This window comes from Coffea arabica, chromosome 2e (genome assembly GCF_036785885.1).
Source record: "Coffea arabica cultivar ET-39 chromosome 2e, Coffea Arabica ET-39 HiFi, whole genome shotgun sequence".
Lineage (NCBI taxonomy): Eukaryota > Viridiplantae > Streptophyta > Magnoliopsida > Gentianales > Rubiaceae > Coffea > Coffea arabica.
In genome coordinates this window covers 26,156,680-26,173,072 of record NC_092313.1, presented here as the reverse complement: position 1 = coordinate 26,173,072, position 16,393 = coordinate 26,156,680, and the positions used below count along the sequence as shown (strand labels likewise).

Here is a 16,393-nt window from a genome sequence, read left to right as displayed (position 1 = left end):
GAGAGAACCGATACCTGTTTTAAAAACTAACCAGAAGGTCTAGTTGGGTGATTGGGCCGATAATTGAGCTTGAATAGCAGACCGGGTTCCCAAAATGAGAAACTTAGGCAAAGCTCCTTGGTTAAGATCTTTAATGGGATTTGGATTTGAGAATTGGGCTTTGATTTTCTCGAAATTTTAAGGAAGCTTCCATTTTTTTCTTCTGTTAGGTGGGAAAAAGAAGTCGGTTTGGGGAAGCAATCATTTAGGTATGGATTTTGTTTGAGGGATTTGGTGGACAGAGGTCAGTTTTCAGTGAATTTAATTTCTGAGCTCACAGCGGGAAAGGGGAGGGGGAAGATGGAAACGACGACGTCGTATCATGACCAGAATAACTGGTACTGGCGCCTATGATTGGGGTGAATTTAGTGAATTTGGAGAGTTGAGAGGTTAATTTGTAAATTAGTGTAAATCCATTCACGTGGCATCAATTTCAGCCATTTGTAAGGTTTGGGCCTTCACGTCCCCTGGAACAATAAGAATATAAATTTTTTTCGTTTAAAAACAAAGACACAAGAACAATGATTGGGCTACGTTGTATTCCCACTGGGCCAAATTGACAGAACAGTATGAATCCTGATTGGGCTTTATTTTCCATTCGCTTTCTTTTTGAATTAGAAGAGACGATTTTTTCCTTTCAAGGGTAAGGAATTGAAACAATTTGATACTAATTGAAGTTAAAGTGGAAGGGGAGATTCAAGACATGAATTTGATTCTGGCATGCTCAATTATCTCTTAACCTAGCCATGTTAGGCTTCTCATCGGATTTATTTTACAAAGACTTGCCAAGTACCCGTCTCTCAGAAATTTCATAGAATATCCACGAGTATTTCATTGTACGTGTCCATTGCATAACTCTCTTATGGAACTAGAATTTTGCCTGTACCTTAACACAATTTTTTTTATTTATTGTGAATTTATATAGATATAAATAATTTAAATAAAAAATTAACAACAATCCTACATATTCATCTGTATTAACTTTAAAAAAATAACGTATTTTAAACGTTCAATTGTTTACTAATTTTTAAAAACTTGTTTACATACTTTCACTATAATATGATAGTATACATCAAATTATGTACTCCATATTAAAAACTTGATAGATATTCTTTTTTACAAATATTCTTTTAGATAATTTAAATTTTTTTAATGACCATAAATCTAGAACTATATGTTCATATTTAATTAAGTAGAAAAAATCCAGCAATTCATTTTTCTTCATCGATAAATATTTAGTTTCCAACAATATTGGTAAATCTGTCGATATAACAGTTAATTCTCTTTTTTACACTAAATTAATTCAAAATTCAGAGAAGAAATGATGAACAATTTGAATACTAATCAACGGTATGGTGGTAAAAGGAAGTAATTTGGGATATGTAAGAATTCAATACTTGTGATTAAGGAAGTAATTTGGGATATATAAGATTTTAATAATTGTGATTTGAAAAAGGTTTTACTATAGTTCTATATGTAATAATTTGATAGAAAGCATAATCATTAAGATAAATTTAGTTTTTTTTTTTAAATTAGAAATAATTTTTAAAACACATAATATAATCTAAATATGATTTAATATAAGCAGAACCCAAATGATCCATAACTTGTTAATTCTCTTCAATTAGGCATGTCATGTAGGAATGAGAAACATCTCTAATTAAAATAACTACTTTCATATATATATATATATACATACATATATATATATATATATATATGATATCAGGAAAAGATTCTAATCGAGTTGAATAATTGACTTGTTTAATTTCTAAATTAAATTGAAATGAGCTCTTATCATTGAAATTTGAATAGTTTGATGTTTTCACCAATAATCTTAACATTTTATACTCATGCATCTAATTTCAAAGATATATAAAGTTTAAATCTTTTTTGAATACTAGACTTAATTATTAAAAATTAGTATAATTTATTTATTTTTTTAGTATAAAGGAAAGATCTCAAATTCAGAAATTCTCGCGTAATCTAACTTTTAGATTCATCTTTCACTGCTAAGGCATTAACTTGGTTCATCTTTCACACCATATCTGAGATTGATGAGAAAGGAAAGGCTGCCCAGAAACCTTGTACCAGATCAGCGGAATTCATTTAAATGGGCCCATGGAAAAGGCCCATACAGATATTTAAGAAAAAAAATCAGCGCGGGATCGAAGTAGCAAAATGAATAAATTTGAATCGAAAATTTGAGTTCCGTGGGAACCGCCTCTCTCATTTCTCTATCTCTCTCTCTCTCTCGCTCTCTGCGGCTCTCAGAACCCTACCTAGGGTTTTGCTCTGCGTTAATTTATTTTGATACGAATTTATTGATTTATCCAAAATTTTTCATCTTTACACCAAAGTGAAAAATTGTTGTTAACACAAAATTTTTCAGAGAGAGTATTTTTTGTAGCGCAGATAAGGGGAGGGGGCGATGGAATTTGGGGGGCGAAAGAGAGAAAGACCAGACGGCGCTTTTACCGGTAACGGAGGCTACAAAAAGTCCAGAGATGGTTAGTTTTCTGGGGATACCACTTTTTCTTTTCTGGGTTTTCTTCGAGTAATTTTTTTGGGGAATACTTTTTAGATTTCTTACGGTGTATACTTTTGAACTTGTTGCCCTCCTTGTTTAGCGGTTTTGCTGAGTTTTGAATTGTAATTTTACTAAAGTCAAGATTTTTAAGCAGAAAAAGTGATTTTTTTTCAGTTTAATTCATCCATCATAAGACATTGAAATTAATTAAAGCTGTGGCAATGTTCCTTTAAAAAAAAAATTTCCTGTTATTTATATAATTTGTTTTCTTTTTTGTAACTCTCTATATTTTTTTTAAACTTTTTTCAGTTCCGTGATATTGTACTTTTTATTTGTTATTTTGCTAAAATTGATAGGCGTTAAATTGATGGACTGATTCATATATAGGAGAATTTTTACAATAAGTTGATAACTGCGAGTCATTGATATTGATCAGGGTATTGAGGTTCCACATCTAGCAATGTATGCATTTTAAGTATATGATTGGGTGCGTCACCTAAGCTTAACATTCAATTCTATGGAGGCCTGGATAGTGATGCACTCTGATATATCAGTTCACTGCACTGAAATTAAAAAACTGGCAGGATGACAGAAATAAGCTGATGAAGACTTGTGGTTTTAATAATTTACTGAATACAAAGTCATTTAATTAACCCCTTATGCATTTTTTTTTAAAAAAAAGGGTGAAGTTGTTGTTTCTTCTTCATACAAACAATATTTGGCACATAGTCATTAGAATACTCAGTAGCAGCCCGTGTCATGTAAAGGTAATGATTACTTGCAGAGGAAATGATTAATTTGCAATAGTGAAAGTTCAGCTAAATCAGGCGAATGAGTTTTAAGTTTTTAATCTGTATATGATGGATTCCTCATTTTCTTTTATTCTTGCTAAATGGCCATGAAGGTTATCTAGTTAGAAAGCTCAAATTTAACTGAAAGGGATAATCAATTTTTGCAACAGAACTGGAGTCCTTTACAACTGGTGTAGGAAGCAAATCAAAGCCATGCATGAAGTTTTTCAGGTTTCAATCTTAATCCATCTAAAACAAATATCGCTAATTCGATCTTTTTTGTCTTCACATATCTTTATATCTAAGAAATGTTGCACGTATGACAAGGATGATCCTATTGCTCAAGTGGTTTCGTGCTGGTTATCCATGTAATGCTATCGATATGAGTGGAATAACCGGATAAAAGTCTTTCATTACCTGAGGTTGCTGAGTAAAGGTTATTTCGGATAATGGATAATTCCTTTTTGGTTTTCTTGGTGATTTTGCCTTCTTTTCTTGCATGTTTAGACATGATCTCAATCAGAATGATCAGCTGGTGATGAGTGTGCTTGTGCGTGCTTTTTTTTTCTCTTTTCAATCTGTAATCTAATCTGCACAATGCCAGTCATGCTGATGGTGGGCCTTCTATTCCATAGTTACATATGTAAGATTGATCTCATATCCAAAAAATTGACAAGCTGGCATTAAGTCGAAGTTTCATATGGCCCTATAACTAATATCTAGAGTAGGTTGAACTTTTGTGTTATTCGATATTCAAAACATCAAATGCTCAATTAATCCCATTTACTCTTGGCTATATTGGCCAAAATATTGGACTTTTGAGGCAATTGTTGAGTGTGTGTCTTTTGTTTGCCTGTGATTTTAGTGTTGTAAATTCTTGTTCATTGGCTGTTTTGCAACATCAAATTGTTTAACCAGTAAACCGAAGGTCTTAGATTTTTTCTCTTAATTCTATCTTTTCTTTTTTCCTGAGGATGGTTCAAGACTTGTGTTCTTTGGGTAGGAAAAATCACCTTAACTAATTATTGCGAACAAGATTCATGTAGTTGTGTATACTAGTGCTAGAAATTTTACATCAACTTTAGGTGGGAATTTTTGGTGTTTTTAACTTATATAATGGACCTTCTTTGCCCTTCCGTTCTCCCAATAGCTTTTCTTTGTTCCCAACTGCAGAAAGTGGAGCAATTAAATGGACATTAAGCTGACTTTATTCATTTCAACCACTTATCCTTTCTTTCACTTTCTTCTATTTAAAGGAGTACTCCAGTATAATGTTTTGGTGAACTTAGTTTCCTCAGATCATGGAATGGAAATGTTTTTGTAAGAGATTGCATGTATTTGAGTTTCCTAGTTCTAGTTACCAATAAATGAGTGAGGTACGCATGACAATACGTGGTATTTTTGTTGGGTTCCAACAAATAAGGTTTCAGTACTTCGTAGAGGTTAGTAAATGGTGATACTGTTAAGGATAATTTTCTAGTTTGGAAATTTTATCCAGCCTAGTAAGGTGGCTTTTGCTGAAAAGCAATTTCAAGAGTCATTTTTTCCAGGGAGCAGTTAGGATTTGTGTTGACTCTTATTTTTAATTTGTTCAACTTTTGAGAGAATACATTCTCATTGCATTTATACAAGTTTCTTTTTCTGTTGTGTAATGCAGCACATCTGGATGCCAGTTTGGTGAGGGATGTCATTTCTTGCACTATGTTCCGGGTTATAGTGCTCATTCACAGTTGGCAAATTTGGGTGCAACTCCAGCTGTGCCAGGTGGTAGAAATGTGCCGTTCAGTGACGGTCCTACTCTAACTGTCAAGACCAAGCTCTGCACCAAGTTCAACACTCCGGAAGGATGCAGATTTGGTGACAAATGCCACTTCGCTCATGGTGACATGGAGCTGGGGAAGTCACTGGCTCCTGGGTATCAAGACCCACGATCAATGGGACCAATGGGCAGGCTATCTGGACATTTTGAACCATCCCCTCCAGGCTTAGGCGCTGCAGCTAGCTTTGGTACATCAGCGACAGCAAAGATCAGTATTGATGCCTCCCTTGCTGGGGCTATTATTGGAAAGAATGGGGTGAATTCCAAACATATTTGTCGAGCCACAGGTGTCAAGCTTTCTATAAAAGACCATGAAACTGACTCCAATCAGAGGAATATTGAACTTGAAGGATCCTTTGATCAAATTAAGCAAGCTAGTGGCATGGTACGTGAACTCATAGCGAACATTGGTGGGCCTACAAGTCGTACCAGTAATACATCCGGTTCCTTCGGTCGTGGTGTTCCTCCAGCTAGGCAGTACAAGAGTAAGATGTGTGAAAATTTTCCAAAAGGTTCTTGCACATTTGGGGATAGATGCCATTTTGCTCATAGTGCTAGTGAGCTACGCAAGCCTCCAACATGAGCAAACACCCTGTGCCTTTTGTGTTGAGCTTTAAATTTTACATAATAGCAGCTTTGGAAGAAAGAGATATGGTAATTTTTACTGTATTAGAGCTCATTGAGTTGTTTAATTGCTTTTATCCTTTTAAGCTTCTATTATTCGAGCCTCATCTGTTGCTTTACGGGCATGTAGCTTTTGAAACTTTTTTGTGGTCCTTTTGGAATCTTGGGGATCTAAATTGCTTCTATATTTGTTTCAGATGGAACCTTCCTTAAACAAAATATTATCCAAGTTTCGCCAAGCTAATTTCAATTGAGAAGTTTACTTCCGTGTTGCCGTATGATTTGTTTCTAGTCTACTTCTAAAAGGTCTCTGTGCTGTTGCAAAAACTGATAATCTGCGAAAAACTCAATTCACTTCCTTAATATTTGGTATGGCGATATCTATTTCTTCATCTGGTACAAATAACAACCGTTTGCTACCAGAAGTGCTTCCTTTAAATACAAGTTCTAGTTGCAATCTCCAAAATCTCAAATCAAGTCCAGAATAGAATTCATTACTTTCTCTGCCCTGAGTTGAACATCTTAGTTAAGAAAAAAGAAAGCAAAAAGAGTTGCAAATCAGAAAGATTTAGATTCTAGAGCAAAGTGGAGAAAATGAACGCCCATGGGCTAAATTGAAATCTGAGGAGATAAGAGAGAAATATGCGAGCAACTAGTTGAAGGCAGGCGGATGGTAAATGGTTGATTTAGAATGGTCAGAATCAATGCCACATGTTTGACTTTAGGCGGTCATGCTAGTAGTTTCACCTGGGAAGGTGCCAAATCTCTTGGAAAGACATGCTTTTAACTTGTAAATTTACGTATATAACAGCCAGCCACCAAAACTATGTTTCAAAAAATGGAAAGCATCTATATTCTATACAGAGACGCTGAAATGGGCTTATTTAGGAAACACTGATCTCTCCTATTCCCGTGGTCGCATGACAGGAACAGAAAATATCCTCCTCAAGCTTGCCAAAACCAACATGGTAGACGCCTATTCTTCACAATTACTTGTCAAAACTTTGTACCATAAGCTTCGTGCATTGTAATATATCATAATTTCCATTATCAAATGAAGAAAAACTGTGAAGCTCATGTTTAACAGTTTCTTTCTTATGGGTTGAGTGTATCCTGATCCAAGCTAAGAAATGGTACACTTGCCATATGATCCAAGAAGATAATATGAACCAAGTCATAGTCATTTTCATGTTACTCTGTGGTACACAGTTTAGATTCAGCATCTGCACGCGCAACTGGTGATCTCTTCCATCTTCCAGAAGGAGTTCTCTCAAAAATTCGTGGCTGCTTCATTGGGAACGTTTCTTTCCAATCTGGGTGTTTTTTGAGATAGTCCCATTGTCTGCAGGAATTAACAATTCAAAAGTTCATATTGTGTCGAGATCTGAGTTAAACAACTATTAACATCATGTACCTCCTTCCATTAGCCAAAATTATAAAGAGCTTTCAAATGATGCACACAACAAGAAATGGAATGTAAAATGAGAACATTTGGAAAGGCTAGCATTGAAGAACCAAAAAATTATACACCATTCCCCCACCATGCCTATGAGGTTTTTGAACGTGATCAATCCATCTACAATCTATTTGATCTACGATCAGCTGTACAAGTCCAATCCAAAGTCACGTTCCTCATGATGGTGACAGATTTTTACAGTGTTCATTTAGGATTTCATCTTCTCTTTCCCAGCACCATATTAACATCTCTAATTGTTAAATACAACCCTGGTCGTTACCAAGTTCACAACTTCAAATATTGTTTACAGAGAAAATTTTGCTTCATGGATGGAAAAGGGAAAGGCTGGAGAGGGATGAAAGAACTTCAAAATCTATACCTGATTGAGGTGAGTAAAGCTATTTTCTTCAGTACAAGAGGCGAAAAAGAGGCAACCAAAAAAGTCGAACAGGAGTATCAGGGAAAGGACCTTAAATTCCTATATTTTACTTTATAAAATGAGGATGATATTGGTGACATATAAATCGATAATATTGGTGACATATCTGCTCCAGCATTTACTTCTCTCCCCTCTTTCCCTACTTCATAGAAATAAAGGATTGAGCTATTGACACCTACTTTTACTTCTGCTCATTTCCAGAAGTCTTGTCAATCTATTCAAAGTAACACTCTCACACTGTAACACAAATTTCCTAGACAACAATTTCAGAATGAGCCTTTAGGCTGAATACTTGTTTTCCATAGATGGACATGTAATTAACAAAGCAATGAGCAGTTAACTACGACCTGCTGTGTATCTATGAATTCTCTGCTTCTACCTCTTTTTTTTGGCATAAAAATTATTACAAAGCCACTATCCATACGTTGATGCTTTGGGAAATGGTAAATGATGTCATATGTCATGTTAGGCTATTAAAACCACAAAATGCATGCAGATACCTTCTTTCATTTTCAACAAAGTCAGGAGCCTCGACAGAAGGTGAAGTGGAACAGGTGAGAAGGATTTGTGCATCCGATAGGTTTTGCAGCATCATAGCAATCTGTAATTGGCGTATGGTCCTATGCGGTATGAAACCATTAACACAATCAGCAAAAAGATCGACACCATGAAAGATGAAACAGTTAATAAAACAAACAGGAGAAAAGAGATTATTACCAAGCACATGGAGCAATAACGAATCGATCAGTTGGAATGTCATAGGTCTCCAGCAACCTGCCATTCCAACTTGGGTCTTCGTAAGATGAACTCAGACGGATCCTCCTTACAACTTCATCTGGACATCTAGAAGTTCTGTCAAAATTGGCAGGAAAGATTGACCCGGTTGAAGGTTCAACCTGAAGATAATGGTTTGAAAGTATTTAAGGATTTCCATGAAGGAAACTTTGAGGAAAACAACAGCTATTCATACTGGTACTAAAGCCACTACTTGCATGGAATCCTTCAACTGACACGTGCAAAATCTAAGATGGGTCTCACACCGTCCCCAGATTTAAGAGTTTTAACACAGTAACCCTGGACTACTTGGCAATGCCAATCCACCAAAAATATTAGCTCAATTTCAGGAATTTAGTTTTTCATTACACCGCTGCAGGTCCATAAGTGGTTTACTTAGTAATCGATATTCAGATAATTACACAGCCTTTTCTCCATACAATCAGAACAAACACGAACAAAAAGAATAGAACTCCTATGAGCAACTATGTTTCTAGAAGGGACTTGTGTTTACCACTGCAGCAGTTATCAGACTTTCAAACTGCAGCTAAATTTTGTATATCAGTTGTCACCAATAAACAAAGCGCCCTGTTCAAAATTGATTGACCTAATTTGACTATGCAAGAATATTACAAAAGAGGTGCAACAAAAGAATGGTTCAAAGAGAAATCACAAATTTTTGTGGACCCCCATTTTAGAAATCTGAAATTTAAAGAGATGATGAGGACAATGTGAAACAACTGCCTTTTTTGGTGAAGTATATAAAATGAAGAACGTGTCAAAACTGTGAAGTCCATGTAAGAAAATGCGTAGTCATCAACAGAGTAAAGGGAAGCTAAGTTCATTTAAAAATATAGGTGGTAATTGATATCCAGTTGCAACAGCTGTGCATGTACAATGTGAGATCTGTTTATTTGCCACTTTTTGTTAAATGTATGAGACTGAAAAAAATTGAAACGTTTAAAGGTACAAAACCAGAGCAAGCATTAATCTACATAATGGGTATTTTCCTGCATATTATTCCAGATAAATTATGAAGGATTTAGTGTAGCAGTAGCAGTGCATTGGATCTTGTGATATGCCATTTACAGATGCTCCTTCCCATCTGAATGGCCAAAACTAGCATCATCTATTTTGCCATTTAAGGGCCACTACCAATCTGTGATCACTATAGTTGAGATCTTCTAACCTCTTATTCAATCGGTTTTCTGACATGTTACCCAGACTCAGGTACCAGAATCCCCACCGACATGGGGGTATGGCAAGGCAAAGTGAAGAGTCCAGGTAATATAGATTTCCTGTGGATGGTCACTTCAACACCTCTCACATTGAGTAAACCCAGTCAGAACTCTATCAGCATCATATAAAAACCACATTTTCCATTTTGGTCTTTACCCGAGGCAAATTTTAACTACTTAGTACATCTTAGCAATGTCCACTATTTTTACAGAAGCATGACCTTCTTGCTTACCAGCCAAAACTTTTGAATTCTCGTCGAACTACTTAAATTTGATCAAAAGTCAATGAAATCTGTAAAGTTTATTTCCTCCAATGAGCAAAACATATCAAGGTTTAAATGATAATACAATATGAACTTCGATAATGAACTAGCAATGTAAGCAATAAAATCCTTGTTTTCAGTTACTTCCCACCTCATAAAACGTGAATCTTAATAGCCAAGAAAGACTGGAGGAATAAGGGAAAGAAACTAAATTCAAGATTCAAGCCTCACCATGAAGCCATTAAAGATTGGGTATGCATTTCCTTCAGAATCTTGCTTGGTATTATTCTCAAGAACATGGAGAGTTTGAAGGTGAAACACCATATCACTCTTCTCCAGGGTCTCAACTATCTTGGCGCACAAAGGAAAGGAAAAGCCACTGTGGTCTGTATGATTGCTTATGACACTATCCATACCCTGGGTTAAAAAGTCCAAGAGATATCAGAGTTAATATTCTTCCTAGTGAGTAATCTCTTGAAAATCATAACAATGCAGGCGTCCCAGGCTCAGACCTGTGGAGAGGAATCATTATAACCACCAACTAGATGCACCTGCATATTGTGAGCTTTGCATGTTATTGTCCATGATGCTAACCATCGCTGAAGATTATTTACGTTAACATACCAAATCTTTTAAGGATTAAAGAATATAGTACCTCCAACATCTCATCAGAATTTTGGTCTACAACTAAAGATAACATCTGAGTAAGACCAGTTTCAACCACATCTGGTGAATCCAAATGGCCAACCGAAGTCCTGCAATCAAGGCAATAGGAAAGCTTAATTGGAGATTCAGAGTTAGACACTGGATCTACAGATCTTAAAACTCCCAAGTCTAAAGAAGTTTGATTCTTACATTCCACTTTTATGGTTCCGAATTGCCAGGCCCACGCAGGTTGTAGCCTCATCAGTGCCAACTAGCTTTCCACAAACACAGAAAAAATGTTAACTAAGTTTAAATGAGAGAGAGGAAAAAATAGTCAAAAAAACAAAAAATGGGATCTGGGACTCAATATCATCACCACCCTGGGACCTCAATTAACAGTCAAGAGGCAACCAAATTAACTATTGGAAGCACATCACAACAAACACAATTTTTTTTAATGCAAAAATTTGCTGTCAAGGAGAAAATGGGTTCGTAACTGGATTCCTTCATTTTGTTTTTAAAATCAATGACAGGAATGATATAGTGAAAGCAGATAGCAAGAAAGACAATTGGGCTAACAAGGAACATGTAGTGCCTTCCTGAGTACAGAAACTAAACTGTTAAAACAAAATGCCAGAATACTACTTGAGCCTGAAAAGCAAACTGTTTCTAATAGAAGAAGAACAACTCAAGTCTAATGTCTTTAGGTATACATGCCCAAGAAAGGAGTAAGCTGAAGCTGCAGCCTAATTAGACAAGTATATTAGCATCCAGATAAAGCAGAGAAATTACATGACTTTTTTTTTGAGATACTTAAAATTAGATTCAATAGTTATAGGAAATTATCAAGAAGAAATAAATCTGAAATCTCTGACGTCCAGAGAAGTATAATACATACATAATGTATGAACAGTATGACATCACGGTTGATTCCTCTTTGGAGGCTACTCCAACATTTTGTCTTTTCCTCCTCTAAAATTGTTGTGGCATAACTTACCTTCTTGCATACGTCAAAAATTGCATTCAAAGCTAGAGGCTATCATAGTTTTAAATGTGAGACCCACAATACGCTGCATTGCTCAAAAAAATATTAAAAACATATTCTAGACGACTAGGTCTCTCAAATCTTCCTGTTGTTTTCATTTTTATGTTTAGGAGTTAAGGTTTATTCCAGATAAATTTCAGCTTACTGCACAAACATGATATGAACATACATCCACAAGAGCAGGATCAACTGTTGCATACTCTCTTTGGAAAACATAGACCCATTTACATCCTGTCCCTCTCTGCAAACCAGAGTCTTCAGAGGCTGAAAATTTTCTCTCAGGCGTAGACTTAAATGAACACGAGGCAGATACCAAAGTAGGATGCTCCATCAAAGCAAGTAGGATTTTGCTTCCCTGTTGATAACAATTGGAATCAAATTAAGATAGCTAATCTCCACAGAAAGCAAGAAGAAGGGCCTTTCATTAATAATGAAGAAGAGCACAAATTTCTACTTATTCAACTTCCACTGAGAAAGCATTTTGGCCACATAATGAGACGGACAGAAGAAGACGATTAAGTTGCAAGTTGTGGCTTGTAAGATAGAGAAATATTAACTTTTCTAGCCAGAGAATTAGTTTTCCAGAAGAATAGATGCATTGAAACAGGATTACTTAACCCAGCAGGCTATAAATGGATATAGCTTTTCACTAACATTATTAACACCCTACAACGAATGTCTAAATTGGGGAGGGAAATGATGGATGGTTCAAACAAAACAATTGCTGAAGCACACAAAATCAGGTACCAGTAGAAGCTCAATTCTTAAACCCAAAGCTGCAATGTGGACTTAACTCTTGAGATAAGCTTTATACTTAATAGTATCTTTTTAATACTTCACCGGTATGATTGTAATCTTGAAGCCAAAATCTGGTACCAGCAGTAGCTCAATTCTTAGAGCCAAAGCTGCAATTTGGATTTAACTCTTAAAGATAAGCTCTATAGTTAATAGTATCTTTTTAATACTTTACCGGTATGATAGTAATCTTATGTTCTCAAAGAAAAAACAAGTTTTAGCTGCATAAATGCATGTATGATCTGTAACAGGATTGGCAATCAGCAAGGGTGAACAGCAATACTTTTGAAGAAATCTGTCTATTTAGTTGCTCAAAATGCACATAGAAAGAGTAACCAAACACCACAACTAGAATTTTTTCCCCTGAAGTATATCCCATGACGTGTTCATGGAAGTTAACAAACAACAGCGCCATCAGCAAGATCTGTCGATGCTCATAGTTGCTTCCAGAACATTATGTCAGACAAATGTCTAAGACAACTTTATTGGTAGGAAATATTTTATATACATGAAGCAACCAAATAATAACCAACTGGAGGATACGAATACAGGACCAGAATGAACATGCTGTCACTTCCACCATATATAAAACTTAATTACAGGATTTTTGTGTTGCAATACGGGGAATAAATTAACTTGACATGACAATGCCTGTTCTTCTAAGATAGGAAACTGTAATCAAGCCCACCCACCAACTAGAAAGCGACTAGTGCACTTGTTCTACATAAGCTACAACAGCCATTGCCAGCCCAATCTGTACCCATTCAACAACCTAGAAGAAATTGAATATGAAGAGCTATGAAGTCATTGATTAATAATCAAAAGAAAGTGAGATGTCATCTTATGTCAACAAACTGTTCCATTCAGAAGACTGATGCAAATGTGTTATATAATCTTTTGGCCCTTAGGCAACAGTTGAACGATTGTATGTGAGAGTACGAACATATTAATTTAGTCCAAATTTTTTAACATGGAGAAATTCAAACTCCATTGCAGATAGAGTCCTTCTGACATATATTACCTCAAGATACCCTGATCCTCTCTATAAGTTCTCTCACAGTTATCAACCTTATACTCTGTGCGTTTGTGTTACATATTTTATTTTATTCACTCAAACTCATTAATTATTGCAAATTTCACACCTCTCCAATTCTCATGTTCATAACTGATTCATGTTTGAAACATTTCTGCGCCCAATATGAGGGACTCTCTTAATTATTATGGACTTCATGATAACATGATTCTTATTCTCATCAGATTCAGCTACTTGGGATTCCTACCACCTTGTGTCATTCAAGAAACTAGTTTCTGCATCATCAGAGTGTAAATAAACACTGCACTTAATATCCTGCATGAAAACTAAAAATGTACATAAAACGAGATATTCCTGAATTTTTACAGCTCACGTCAGAGAGGTTCTTTCCTCACTTATATCCAGGTTTATAAAAGATATTAAAACCTAAGGAAAAAAGCAGGGCCTAATGTTTCGAATACACCCCAGCTTCAATAAGCCACAGAAATCCTTAATCGAGTTCGTCAAAACACTAACAGATAAAGTATTCTAATAACAGTTGCTTCTTGAATATGATAAAAATGAATCAATCAAAAGGGTCTCCAGCACAGGGTTTAGGTAAGACAATCATGCAGTCCTTGGGGCCAGATTGGGTATAATCCAACTGGGTTCTGATAGAAATCGGCTACTTCAGATAAAGTTATGAACTTGTCGTTGTATCCCAACTACATGATCACAAACACTCATGCAAGATTTCATAATGTTGCTTTCATACTTCTTGGTTTGAAGACCGTGGAAGTGGAACGTGAGGTTACCTCAGAGGAAGATGGCCCATCACTTTGAAAGGGAACTCCCCCAACATATATCATCTGGTAATGAAGAGAAGGGTAGAATGAAATGAAGACGTTGTGACTTGTGCCTGCAATCTCTGAGGGGAGAGTCAAAAGGGATGCAATTAAATTGTTGAATGAGCTCCAGATATCAATTTCTTAGGTATATCTGCCCCAATAACGCGATAATTACAGAACTTGGGCGATAGAATCTCAATTCTAATCCTTAAACTGATATAATCAGGAGTCTTCGTACCAGCAGTTTCCTCTCTGACAAGAGTCCTGACACCGATACCAACATCTCAGGATTCAGGACTCTGTTACAAAGCGTGGAGAATTAATTCAACCAAGGTCCAATAAAAAGGTGTATTTGTGGGGATTGTCAGATAATACTTTGCTGTTTACTGCCTCCTCCTGGTGTTAATTTCCAAGGAGCCTCTTTAGTTTTTGGAAAATTCTTAGCTTGGCCCTGTTCTTCTTTAACTAGGTTGAGTTTGAATGTTTGATGTTAAATGAAGAGATAGCATCTCTAAATATTTGAAATGCCTCGTTCCCAATCATCTTTTGGGCATATTTGGAAGATATATAAAATTAAACCTTCCATTATGACTCAGTGCCTATGACTGATTATGTAAAAAAAACTTCATGAGGTTTTCTCCACACATAAATCCTTATTTGTTATTTTAACAAATAAGTTTGAATTAATACAATGGAATTTCTTTCGATAGGTTGTATAAAGTTAAAAACAACTTACACGACAAGGACAATTCAAGTCAAATTAAGGGATGATAAGGTTGAATGGTACGATGAGAGGATTTATAAATAAGAGGTTTTGAATTAAAGACCTCTCATTTAAAAAAAGAAAAAGAAAAGATTAGATGGTAGAGCAGAGGGATTGCAAGTAGTTTTGAGAGAAAGTTGGATTAAATGATAAAGTGGACGGATTGCAAATAGAACTATAGGAAGTTTTAAATTCAATACCTCCCACTTACAACATTTTTGGGTTCGATATCCAGGTTCAAGTTAAAGTTAGTTTTGGCAAAATTTTAGAGATACTAACAGGTGAATGGCTAATTCGATTTTATGGGACGTTTCACCAAGGACAAGTTTTATTGCCCTAGAACATAAGAGTCGGTATCTTAATTGTCAAAGTAAAGAAGCAAGAAATAAGTGTGCCAAGTATATTATTGCTAACATTGTTGGTGTTAACTATGCATGTGTTCTTAGCTAATGACTTGGATGTAATTTATGATATGAAATCAACAATTCCAATATTATTAAGCCATCTATCTGGGATAATTCCAGAAACCTTCCTTGAGGTTTCTAACAATTACGCTTAAATGCCCTCTAATATTAAAAATTACATTGCCCTCCTCTTGAATGATATGTTTATAAACTATTTCATCCCTTGTCAAGAAAAGCTTCCTTAAAGTTTGAGAAAAAAGTATTGACACACAAATTTCTACCAAGATTGCCCTCATTGTATGTAAGAAAAAACAGGCATCGCTTTTTTATGAAATTAATAACACAAAAAAAGGAAAAATATTGTCCCTCCAATGATCCTCTCAAGACAACAAAGAATACATATAAAAAAAAAAAGTCAACTTTTGATTGTTAAAGTCAAGAAGAGCCATTGCAATGCCAACTACAACGGCTCTATCCTGACAACATATAAACTAGAGAATGTGTGAAAAAACATGCATTCCATTTTTCAAAGAAGGCATTTTTGCGTGAAATGAGTTATGACCTCATCAAGTATTAGAAGTACATGTTGACTAGTACAACAATTGAAGAACAAGTATGTCTTCATCAAGTCATCACGGGAACTCAATTCATGGAGAAACATTATTGAGGATCAAAAATAGAAATTGTTACTGCAGATGCAATGCAACAATTAGAATTTTAGAAAGTGAAAGAAATTCAGATAGATTATAGTTCTATTGTGCCAAAATGTGACTATTTCAAGTGGTATAATGGTAACTAAGAAGCAAAAGTGAGCAGATGAAAACGACAGTTAGTTTGATTTTTCATATTAGATGAAAGATCACCAATTTGAGAATGGATTGGTTTCTTGAGTTCTCTCTCATCAAAGC

The 16,393-nt window shown here is 35.4% G+C and overlaps 2 protein-coding genes across 4 annotated transcripts; one reads left to right on the top strand and one right to left on the bottom strand.

The window, feature by feature from the left end:
- The first annotated feature begins 2,019 nt into the window (after nt 1-2,019).
- On the top strand, nt 2,020-6,047 carry LOC140036936 (zinc finger CCCH domain-containing protein 14-like). Its single transcript, XM_072080190.1, has 3 exons — nt 2,020-2,549; nt 3,531-3,591; nt 5,018-6,047. Exons 1-3 carry the CDS (start codon nt 2,471-2,473, stop codon nt 5,760-5,762), a joined length of 885 nt encoding a protein of 294 aa, XP_071936291.1. The 5' UTR covers nt 2,020-2,470; the 3' UTR covers nt 5,763-6,047.
- A 777-nt stretch (nt 6,048-6,824) lies between these two features.
- On the bottom strand, nt 6,825-14,831 carry LOC140036935 (protein N-terminal asparagine amidohydrolase-like). Of its 3 annotated transcripts, XM_072080188.1 has the most exons (10): nt 14,557-14,830; nt 14,286-14,398; nt 11,833-12,018; nt 10,829-10,893; nt 10,629-10,728; nt 10,486-10,524; nt 10,205-10,390; nt 8,416-8,594; nt 8,199-8,318; nt 6,825-7,145 (listed from the first exon to the last, which is right to left on the bottom strand). In XM_072080188.1, the coding sequence occupies exons 2-10, from the start codon at nt 14,337-14,339 to the stop codon at nt 6,995-6,997; spliced, it is 1,080 nt and encodes a 359-aa protein (XP_071936289.1). In that variant the 5' UTR covers nt 14,340-14,398; nt 14,557-14,830; the 3' UTR covers nt 6,825-6,994. The 3 variants fall into 3 exon arrangements, with proteins under 3 accessions (XP_071936289.1, XP_071936288.1, XP_071936290.1); XM_072080187.1 differs by having other exon boundaries at nt 14,286-14,830; XM_072080189.1 differs by lacking the exon at nt 11,833-12,018 and having other exon boundaries at nt 14,286-14,831.
- Nucleotides 14,832-16,393: the final 1,562 nt, after the last annotated feature.